At 45.8% G+C, this 10,499-nt stretch overlaps 1 protein-coding gene across 1 annotated transcript in view; it reads left to right on the top strand.

The window, feature by feature from the left end:
* The window catches only part of CAPN5 (calpain 5), a 15,092-nt gene extending 4,599 nt beyond the window's left edge, over positions 1 to 10,493 (top strand). The window contains exons 4-9 of the mRNA XM_032238582.1: positions 2,424 to 2,619; positions 5,144 to 5,266; positions 5,941 to 6,137; positions 7,924 to 8,045; positions 9,414 to 9,550; positions 10,159 to 10,493. Of these exons, the coding sequence (XP_032094473.1) occupies positions 2,424 to 2,619; positions 5,144 to 5,266; positions 5,941 to 6,137; positions 7,924 to 8,045; positions 9,414 to 9,550; positions 10,159 to 10,341 (958 nt within the window). The 3' untranslated portion in view covers positions 10,342 to 10,493. The remainder of the gene's footprint in view (positions 1 to 2,423; positions 2,620 to 5,143; positions 5,267 to 5,940; positions 6,138 to 7,923; positions 8,046 to 9,413; positions 9,551 to 10,158) is intronic.
* Positions 10,494 to 10,499: the final 6 nt, after the last annotated feature.

The raw sequence follows: 10,499 nt of genomic DNA on the forward strand, positions 1-10,499 counted from the left end.
GTGTGTGTGTGTGTATGTGTGTATGTGTATATGTGTATATATGTATATATTTAGAGTCACAACCCCTGGTAAGCCCCAATTATGGAAGGAAGCCAACTGCTTCCATCATCTGTCAATCGGCTCGTCACAAGAGTCCATCACGACAGAAACCCAATATTTTTACTGTTGCCTTTGTTATATTTGTGTTTTTTTATTTGTGCTGATAAATAAATAAATTATATGTATATATAAATTATATGTATATATATAAATTACATGTATATAATATATATGTATATATGTATATATGTACATATGTACATATGTACATATGTACATATGTACATATGTACATATGTATATATACATATAAATAAATAAATAAATAAATAAATAAATAAATAAATAAATAAATAAATAATGGCTGTATGTACGTTCCAGCATAAGTCTGAAACACCTAGAGCAATTTCAACCACACTTGGTGCACAGATGACTTACTCTCTGGAGAAAAATACTATGAGGGTAAGACATCTCTTAACGTGCCTCGGGTTATGTGTTCTGTTAAGATACAGCCTGTTGTTCCTTAAAACGGATTCTAACGTACTGCCATAAAGTGGCTTCTACTGTACAGCGCAGTGGAGTTGCCATGGTAACACCTTCACGGTCCTCCACAAGGGGGCTCCCTCTGGTAAGGGGGAAAATCCAACATTAGAAATTACGTTTGGTCCCCCCCGATAAATAAATACTCGGGCAATGCTGGGTTATTAACTAGCGAGAAATAAAAGGTTTTTCCAATCAAACTCAGCGTCTGTTTTACTTCATTGGCCACATCCAGGTGATCCATCTGGAATGATGCACCTAGGGCTGATTTGACAGCAGTCTTCCAATCTTGAGGGTGTCATAGAGAAATAGCCTAATCCTAAACTTCTTCAAAGTGCTTGAAATCTGGGCCAGAAGAAAGGGGGGAAACCTATCAAAGAGAAAAGAAACTTAGAACTAAGGAGAAATTTCCTGACAGTGAGAGCAATTAATCAGTGGAATGGTGATCCAACACTGGAGGTTTTTAAGAAGAGATTGGATAAAAGTGGTTTAGGGTCTGAAGTGGTTTAGGGTGTCCTGAACAGTCCTTGAAGTCTTCTAATCCAACCTCCTGCTTGATCAGACTCAAAAAGAGTGCAGAGAAGAGCAACAAAGATGATGAGGGGACTGGAGACTAAAACATATGAAGAACGGTTGCAGGAACTGGGTATGTCTCATTTAATGAAAAGAAGGACCAGGGGAGACATGATAGCAGTCTTCCAATATCTCAGGGGCTGCCACAAAGAAGAGGGAGTCAAGATATTCTCCAAGGCACCTGAGGGCAGAACAAGAAGCAATGGGTGGAAACTAATCAAGGAGAGAAGCAACTTAGAACCGAGGAGAAATTTCCTGACAATTAGAACAATTAATCAGTGGAACAGAAGTTGCCTCCAGAAGTTGTGAATGCCCCAACACTGGAAGTCTTTAAGAAGATGTTGGATAGCCATTTGTCTGAAACGGTATAGGGTTTCCTGCCTAGGCAGAGGGTTGGACTAGAAGACCTCCAAGGTCCCTTCCAACTCTGCTATTGTATTATTGTATTATCAGGAGACCTTATTCCCTTCCGGACAAATGGTTGTCCAATCTCTTCTTGAAAACCTCCAGTGATGGAGCATCCACAACTTCCGGTGGCAAGCTGTTCCACTGGTTAATTGTCCCCACTGTCCGGAAGTTTCTCCTTAATTCCAGGTTGGCTTCTCTCCTTGAGTTTTCATCCATCGCTTCTTGTCTGGTACTCAGGTGCATTTGGAAAATAAGTTGACCCCCTCTTCTTTGTGGCAACCCTTCCAATATTGGAAGACGGCTATCATGTCTCCCCTAGTCAGAGGAGGTATTCAGCAGGTTCGGACCAGTTCTGGAGAACCGGTAGCGGAGGTTTTGAGTAGTTTGGAGAACCGGTAAATAGCACTTCTGACTGGCCACGCCCCCATCTATTCTCTGCCTCCCGAATCCCAGCTGATCGGGAGGGAATGAGGATGTTGCAGTATCCTTCCCCTACCACACCTACAAAGCCACGCCCACAAAGCCACGCCCACAGAACCGGTAGTAAAAATGTTTGAATCCCACTACTGCCCCTAGTCCTTCTTTTCATGATACTAGAAATAACCAATTCCTGCAACCGTTCATTATATATTTTAGCTTTAGTATATTTTAGATGAGCTGTGTGTTTAAAATAAATCCAACTGGAGTACTTCTTAGTGGGAGCACGGGAAAAATGGATGTTTTCTTTCTGGGCCCACCGAAGAAGACAACTGCGAGCTTTTGAATGCAGGACCCACTTTGCGTAGCCAAGGAAAGATGGCCTAATTAGAGCAATGAAACGTGAGATGTTCCAGAATCGACTGTCCGGTTCTTCTCTTCCTAAGGATGGCTTTTGATGACTTCTGTACGTACTTCACCGACATCATCAAATGCCGCCTGATGAACACGTCCTACCTGAGCATCCATAAGACATGGGAAGAAGCCGTCTTGAAGGGCGCCTGGACGCGGCATGAAGACCCCTTGAAGAACCGTTCCGGGGGCTGCGTCAACAACCGGGATACCTTCCTGCAAAACCCCCAGGTAAGAAGGTCAAAGAGGGAGACCGAGGAAGGCGTGAGAGCAATCCAACATTGGCAAGTTTAAGGTATGTGGTCCTCAACTCAACCTTCTCAACCCATCTTCAAGTCGCCAAGGTTGAGAAGGTTGGGAATTCTGGGAGTTAAAGTCCTCCCATCTTGAAGTTGTTAACGTTGAGAAGGTTGGGAATTCTGGGAGTTGAAGTCCTCCCATCTTGAAGTTGTTAAGGTTGAGAAGGTTGGGAATTCTGGGAGTTGAAGTCCATCCATCTTAGTTTCCAAGGTTGAAAACACTGGTTTGTAGATCCACTCAAGAGGTTCACCCAACAAGTCTTCTCCAACCGAGATACCACAAGCTCCTCCTTTCGTTCTCCCCTAGAATGTGACAACATTACGTAGTTCCCAAACACACACACACACACACCAATAGGAAGGCTAAATAGATAGTCCTCACCTTAAAACAGTTCATTTAGTGACCGATCCGAGGCAGTGGATCCAGGAGGGCCCCTTGGTTTACTGAGGAACTCCGGGAGATGAAGCGCCGTAAGAGACGCCTAGAGCATCGATGGAGATCCAGTAAGTCCGAGTCAGACCGAGCACTTTTAACATCCAGCATCAGAGTCTACATCCGGGCAATTAGGACGACAAAAAGAACATACATTGCCTCTCTGATTGCTTCCGCTGAGTCGCACCCAGCCGCCTTGTTCAGGATAACCCGTTCCCTCCTAAATAGGAGGGATACGAGCGATCCTTTGCAAGGCAGAGCTGAGGACTACGTCCAATTCCTCGCAGATAAAGTTGCTCCGCTTCGGGCGGACCTGGACTCCAATTCTGCAGAACCAGCTGAGGCACCAAGGGATAATCTGGTAGGACATCACTGGATTGATTTTCAGGCTGTTACCCCTGAGGACGTGGACAAGGCCATGAGAACTGTAAGTGCCTCCACATGTGTACTGGACCCGTGCCCCTCCTGGCTGGGTGAGATCATTCGACAGCACGGGATAAAATACCACCAGTATGTGGACGATACACAGCTGTATCTGTCCTCCCCGTGCCAACTCAATGAAGCGATTGACGTGATGTGCCAGGGCCTCGAGGCTGTTAGGGACTGGATGGGGGTTAACAAGCTTGTACTCAATCCAGATAAGACCGAGTGGCTGCTGTGCTTCCCTCCTATTAATTGGCCAAGTGTTCCATCTCTCAGGCTGGGGGGTCAAACAGTACGCCCCTCAGACAGGGTTCGCAACTTGGGAGTCCTCCTGGACCCACAGCTGACTTTTGAACACCATTTGTCAGCTGTGACCAGGGGGGCATTTGCCCAGGTTCGCCTGGTGCACCAGTTGCGTCCCTACCTGAACCGGGAGGCTCTCACAACAGTCACTCGTGCCCTCATAACCTCTAGACTGGATTACTGCAACGTGCTCTACATGGGGCAGCCCTTGAAGAGTATTCGGCGACTTCAGCTTGTCCAGAATGCAGCCGCGCGAGCGATTGTGGGTGCGCCTCGGTTCACCCACGTAACACCTATCCTCCGCGAGCTGCACTGGCTGCCTGTTGATCTCCGGGTACGCTTCAAGGTGCTAGTTGTCACCTACAAAGCCCTTCATGGTAGTGGGCCTGGGTACTTGAGAGACCGCCTACTGCCAATTACCTCCCATAGACCGATCAGATCCCACAGACTAGGCCTCCTCCGAATTCCATCAGCTGGCCAGTGTCGACTGGCGACTACCCGGAGGAGAGCCTTCTCTGTGGCTGCTCCGGCCCTCTGGAACGAACTCCCCGTGGAGATTCGTACCCTCACCACCCTCCAGGCCTTCCGCACAGCCCTTAAAACCTGGCTGTTCCGACAGGCCTGGGGCTAAAGACTCGCTGCCCCACTTCAAATGGTATGATTGTTGTGTTTTTAACTATGTATGGTTTCTATGTTTTTGTAACTCTGTTTGTATTTCCCCTCCCTTTTTGAGTTGTGAGCCGCCCTGAGTCCCTTCAGGGAAAAGGGCGGCATACAAATAAATTAAACCATAACCATAAACCATAAATCATTCAAAGTTACAAGGGCGCTAGAAAAAGGTGACTTGAAGGTAGGTGGATTTCAACTCAACCTTCTCAACCCATCTTCAAGTCGCCAAAGTTGAGAATTCTGGGAGTTGAAGTCCACCCATCTTGAAGTTGTTAAGGTTGAGAAGGTTGAAAATTCTGGGAGTTGAAGTCCACATATCTTAAAAGTTGCTAAGGTTGGAAAACACCGCATTACAGAGTATTGCTAAGTTCCTACATAGACATAGACATCTCCGTTGTAGTTATACCTTTGATTTTGATTGTTTCTTATCTTATCTTTTGTGGCTTTATTACCCTGAGTTGCCTTTTTGTGGTGTCAAAATTGTTTGATTGCAGGTTTTATTATTGAGAATTACAACTGAGGCACACGCCTACCTTCTAACAATAGATTTTCAGTTTTTCTCTCCTTGGTTTGTTGACCTGGATGACTTCAAAGATCTGATTGTTGTGTGCCTCTCTTTTTCACTCAGTACATTTTTGATGTGAAGAAACCAGAGGACGAAGTCTTGGTTTGCATCCAGCAAAAGCCCAAACGGACCAGCCAGAAGGAAGGGAAGGGAGAAAACCTCGCCATAGGATTTGACATCTTCAAGGTATAAGCTTTGATGACCAACTTCTTCTTAGAATGTTTGGAGGTGGCCAGAATGGAGCGTTCTGGTTTTAACTGGAGAACAGTGTTTCTCAACCATGGCCACTTGAAGGTGGATGGACTTCAACTCCCAGAAATCACCAAGATTGAGAAAGCTTTAGAATTCTGGGAGTTGAAATCGTACCATCTTCAAGTCATCAAGGTTGAGAAAAGTTGAGAAAAGTTGAGAAAAGTTGAGAAAAGTTGAGAATGGTTGAGAATTCTGGGAGTTGAAGTCCTCCCATTTTCAAGTCCCCAAGGTCGAGAAAGGTTGAGAAGATGAGAATTCTGGGAGTTGAAGTCCTCCCATCTTCAAGTCATCAAAGTTGAGAATGGTTGAGAAATCTGGAAGTTGAAGTCCTCCCATTTTCAAGTCCCCAAGGTCAAGAAAGGTTGAGAGGGTAGGAAATCTGGGAGTTGAAGTTCTCCCATCTTCAAGTCACCAAGGTCAAGGAAGGTTGAGAAGGTGAGAAATCTGGGAGTTGAAGTTCTCCCATCTTCAAGTCACCAAGGTCAAGGAAGGTTAAGAAGGTGAGAATTCTAGGAGTTGAAGTCCTCCCATCTTCAAGTCATCAAGGTTGAGAAACCCAGACATAATCCTTCTCCTAAATCCTTCTCTGTTTTTTTTATTACACCCAGGTGGAACTCAACCGGAGGTACCGAATGCACACCCTACAGACCAAGGTCGCCAGCTCCATCTACATCAACTCTCGTAGTGTCTTCTTCAGGATGGACCTGAAAGAGGGTCGCTATGTCATCATACCAACCACTTTCGAGGCTGGCCATGTAGCCGAATTCCTACTCAGACAGTTCACAGACGTGCCTTCTGACTTCCAGTAAGGACCAGGGGGCTTCCCTCAATCTTCCCTTCAGAAGAGGTTGGATGGGAGCAGATCAGAGGGATCGGGAAAAGGGGTTACTTTGACCAGGGTAGAAATCACCTTTGGAATTCACTGCCTCATGATGTTTTCCTACCAACTGGGAGGCCCTCCTATTCTCTTCTTTCTTTCTTTCTTTCTTTCTTTCTTTCTTTCTTTCTTTCTTTCTTTCTTTCTTTCTTTCTTTCTTTTTCTTTCCTTCCCCCTTTCCTTCTTTCCCTCCCTTCCTCCTTCCCCTTCTATTTCTTTCCTTCCCCCTTTTTCTTCCTCCTTCCCCTTCTATTTCTTTCCTTCCCCCTTTCCTTCTTTCCCTCCCTTCCTCCTCCCCCTTCTATTTCTTTCCTTCCCCCTTTTTCTTCCTCCTTCCCCTTCTATTTCTTTCCTTCCCCCTTTTTCTTCCTTCTTCCCCTTCTATTTCTTTCCTTTCCCCTTTTCCTTCTTCCCTACTTCCGCTTCTATTTCTTTCCTTCCCCCTTTTCCTTCCTTCTTCCCCTTCTATTTCTTTCCTTCCCCCTTTTTCTTCCTTCTTCCCCTTCTATTTCTTTCCTTCCCACTTTTCCTTCCTTCTTCCCCTTCTATTTCTTTCCTTCCCCCTTTTCCTTCCTCCTTCCCCTTCTATTTCTTTCCTTCCCCCTTTTCCTTCTTCCCTTCTTCCCCTTTTATTTCTTTCCTTCCCCCTTTTTCTTCCTTCTTCCCCTTCTTTTTCTTTCCTTCCCCCTTTTTCTTCCTTCTTCCCCTTCTATTTCTTTCCTTCCCCCTTTTTCTTCCTCCTTCCCCTTCTATTTCTTTTCTTCCCCCTTTTTTTCCTCCTTCCCCTTCTATTTCTTTCCTTCCCCCTTTTCCTTCTTCCCTTCTTCCCCTTCTATTTCTTTCCTTCCCCCTTTTCCTTCCTTCTTCCCCTTCTATTTCTTTCCTTCCCCCTTTTTCTTCCTTCTTCCCCTTCTATTTCTTTCCTTCCCCCTTTTTCTTCCTTCTTCCCCTTCTATTTCTTTCCTTCCCCCTTTTCCTACTTCCCTTCTTCCCCTTCTATTTCTTTCCTTCCCCCTTTTCCTTCCTTCCGTACCTCCTTACCTCTCCCTTCCGCCCTTCCCCTTCTATTTCCTTCCTTCCTATCTCATGCAAGAAATTTTGTACCTAGGTACGAATATCTTAACCTACTGTACTTCTATTTTTTTTCCTTGCTAAATTGTTCAGCAACGAAGCCTTGCCAGAATCAGCTCAGACTATAGAAATTAGGTGAAGTGAGGGGGACATCAGGATACGGCTTCATGCCATCCAACAAGTTTGCAGCAGCTGAAATTTCTAAATCTTACTCGGAAGCGTGCCAGAGCCATCAATGTATGATTAATACATGATCAATATTGGTAGCACCTTCACAACGTTCACAGAACAGAATTAACTGCTTCTCCAAATTCACCTGTGTTGCCTACCTGCAAACGTAGGTTTGGTTAGAGTTTGGATAAGTTGCCAAAACCTAACCAGGGTTAAAAACCTATGTGGGTTGTGCAAATCCAGTCACTTGGTCTTTCAATGATATCTGGTTATGCCATCTTGTGTGAAGCCCACCGTGTAGCCCACTTCGCATTTTACGGTTTCTTGTCTTGTTTAGCGACAATTCAGAGCTGCTTTTCTTTTGATGGTGCGTGAAGGTTCTCCCAGGTTGGGTCCTTGCTTCTAAAGGACATTCTTCTCCTGGTCTTCCAAATATCTGATGTCTCTTGGATTTCTCATCTTCTTTCTCCAGAGAACTGACTTTGGACGAGCCCCCCCACACCTGCTGGAGTGGAATTTGTGGCTATCCCCAAGTCGTGTCCCAAGTCCATGTCATCTCGGCTTCTGGGCTGAAGAACCAAGGCGCTGAAGAAGGTGCCAATATTGGTTTCAATCCAACCACGATCAAAGAGAAGGGAAATCAGGAAGCAGGTGTCTTCTTCTAAGTCCGTGTTTCTCAACCTTGGTAACCTGAAGATTCAACTCCCAGGATTCTCAACCTTCTTGACTTGAAGATGAGAGGACTTCAACTCCCAGAATTGGGAGTTGAAGTCCTCCCAACTTCAACTCAGGAAGGTTGAGAATTCTGGGAGTTGAAGTCCTTCCAACTTCAACTCAAGAAGGTTGAGAATTCTGGGAGTTGAAGTCCTCCCATCTTCAAGTCAAGAAGGTTGAGAAGGTTGAGAATTCTGGGAGTTGAAGTCCACCCAACTTCAAGTCACCAAGGTTGAGGAGCACTGTCCTAAGTAGTTGAAACATCTGGTGGAGGAGGAGGAGGAGGAGGACAACTGTGGGGTCCTTGATGCTCTCTGAGGTTGGCTGTTTTCTTGCAGACGTTTCATTACCCAACTAGGTAACTCTCAACTCATAAAACATTCCTGGCCTGCTCTCGAGTTGCCATAGGCAGGAGGGGGGAGAACTGACGGAGCAACTTGGCATCCATGATCAGAAGCACATTCCGTGTAATTGAAGAAGAAGGTTTTATGTTTTATGTTTTGTTTGTCTAAAAATAAAAAACTTTTAGGAAAAAAAAGAAGCACATTCCACGCATACCTTTCTCAAGGCTGTATCTCAGGTTACCAGAGCCAACCGAGAGGCGTGTTTCCTACAGCCAGCAAAAGTGCTCCGTTGTAGAATGTGATTCATGACACACCCTGGGAGGAGGAGGGAAACAGGATCATAGTTGGGCTGTAAGTTACATGGGGTCAGAGCTGACTTCACTCGGGTATGTGCTGACATGTTGCTCGTAATAAATAACTGGATTTCTTTTGAAACTTGGCTCGAGGCTCATGAGTTTCATCAGAACCCTGACAGTAACATCCTCAATGCTAGAAGGGAGCGAGGTTTGCTCTTTGCAAGCAAGCTTCTTGCATATAAACAGAGAGCAAACCCCATTCCCTTCTAGCACTGAGGATGTTACCTAGTTGGGTAATGAAACGTCTGCAAGAAAACAACTAATAATTCAGAGAGCACGAAGGTCCCCACAATTCAACCCGCAGCTACAAATATTCTTTTCTGTTGGTGGAATTTTTCCCTCACCTCTTAACGTTCCTCATAGTAGTAGAGGAAGTTTGGTCGAAGGGCATACAAATATATTTTTGAGGATTTTAATCACACCATAATTCTGCATCAAATAATCAAATTTTAAGGAAGGAATTTAAGAATCAAGAAGACAGGAGAGGCTTACTTAAGGGGAACAGGAAAAACGGGGTGACAATTCCTTTTGTTTCCCTTGTGCCTCAGGAGTGGATTCCTATGTGATCATAAAGTGCGAAGGGGAGAAAATCCGATCACCGGTCGTGAAGAATACTGTGGCTCCAGAATTTGATGTAAAAGGACTTTTCTACCGCAGGAAACCGGGACAGCCGGTCATAATTCAGGTAAAGCTGAAAGAATCTCTTTGGACAGCAAGATGGAGAACATAAAATAAAATATAGGTAAAGGTAAAGGTTCCTTCCTTCCTTCTTTCCTTCTCTACTTCCCTCCTCCCTCCCTCCCTCCCTCCCTCCTTCCCTCCTCTTCTTCCTTCCTTCCTCCCTCCTTCCCTCCTCTTCCTTCCTTCCTTCTCTTCTGCCTTCCTTCCTCTCTCCTTCCCTCCTCTCCTTCCTTCCTTCTCTTCTTCCTTCCTTCCAATATCTCAGGGACAGCCCCAAAGAAGAAGAGGGGGTCAAGCTGTTCTCCAAAGCACCTGACGGTAGAACAAGAAGCAATGGGTGGAAACTAATCAAGGAGAGAAGCAACTTAGAACTAAGGAGAAACTTCCTGACAGGGAGGACAATTAACCAGTGGAACAACTTGCCACCAGAAGCTCCTGGGTGCTCCGTCACTGGAAGTCTTTTAAGAAGAGACTGGGCAGCCACTTGTCTGAAATTCTATAGGGTTTCCTATTGGAGCAGGGGGCTGGACTAGAAGACCTCCAAGGCCCCTTCCAACTCTTGCTATTGTGTTATTTCCCGCCTGAGCTTCCTTCCTCTTTCTCCCCCTGCAGATCTGGAAGCGCAACCTGATCACAGATGAGTTTCTGGGTCAGGTGGCCTTGGTTGGAGACCCGGACGAGCTTCATCCTTTCCACATTCTCCACCTCCAGGACAAAGGGAACAAGCGGGTTTCGGATCTGCCCGGAATTCTTAAGGTGCAGCTGTTGAGTAGCGGCATCCTCACCAGCATCTGAGAGAGAGAGACAGGCGAGGGGCTGGGGGCGGCCTTCTCTGCCCCGCGCACCCTCTCCCGTGATTCCTCCGCGTGTGCTTCTCCCTTGTCTCCCGTCTCCTCTGCATGCCTTCTCTTTTGAAATGGGACCAGCCCTTCTAAGCCCAATCGGGGTTGTTT

The sequence above is a fragment of the Thamnophis elegans genome, unplaced genomic scaffold (genome assembly GCF_009769535.1).
Source record: "Thamnophis elegans isolate rThaEle1 unplaced genomic scaffold, rThaEle1.pri scaffold_334_arrow_ctg1, whole genome shotgun sequence".
NCBI lineage: Eukaryota > Metazoa > Chordata > Lepidosauria > Squamata > Colubridae > Thamnophis > Thamnophis elegans.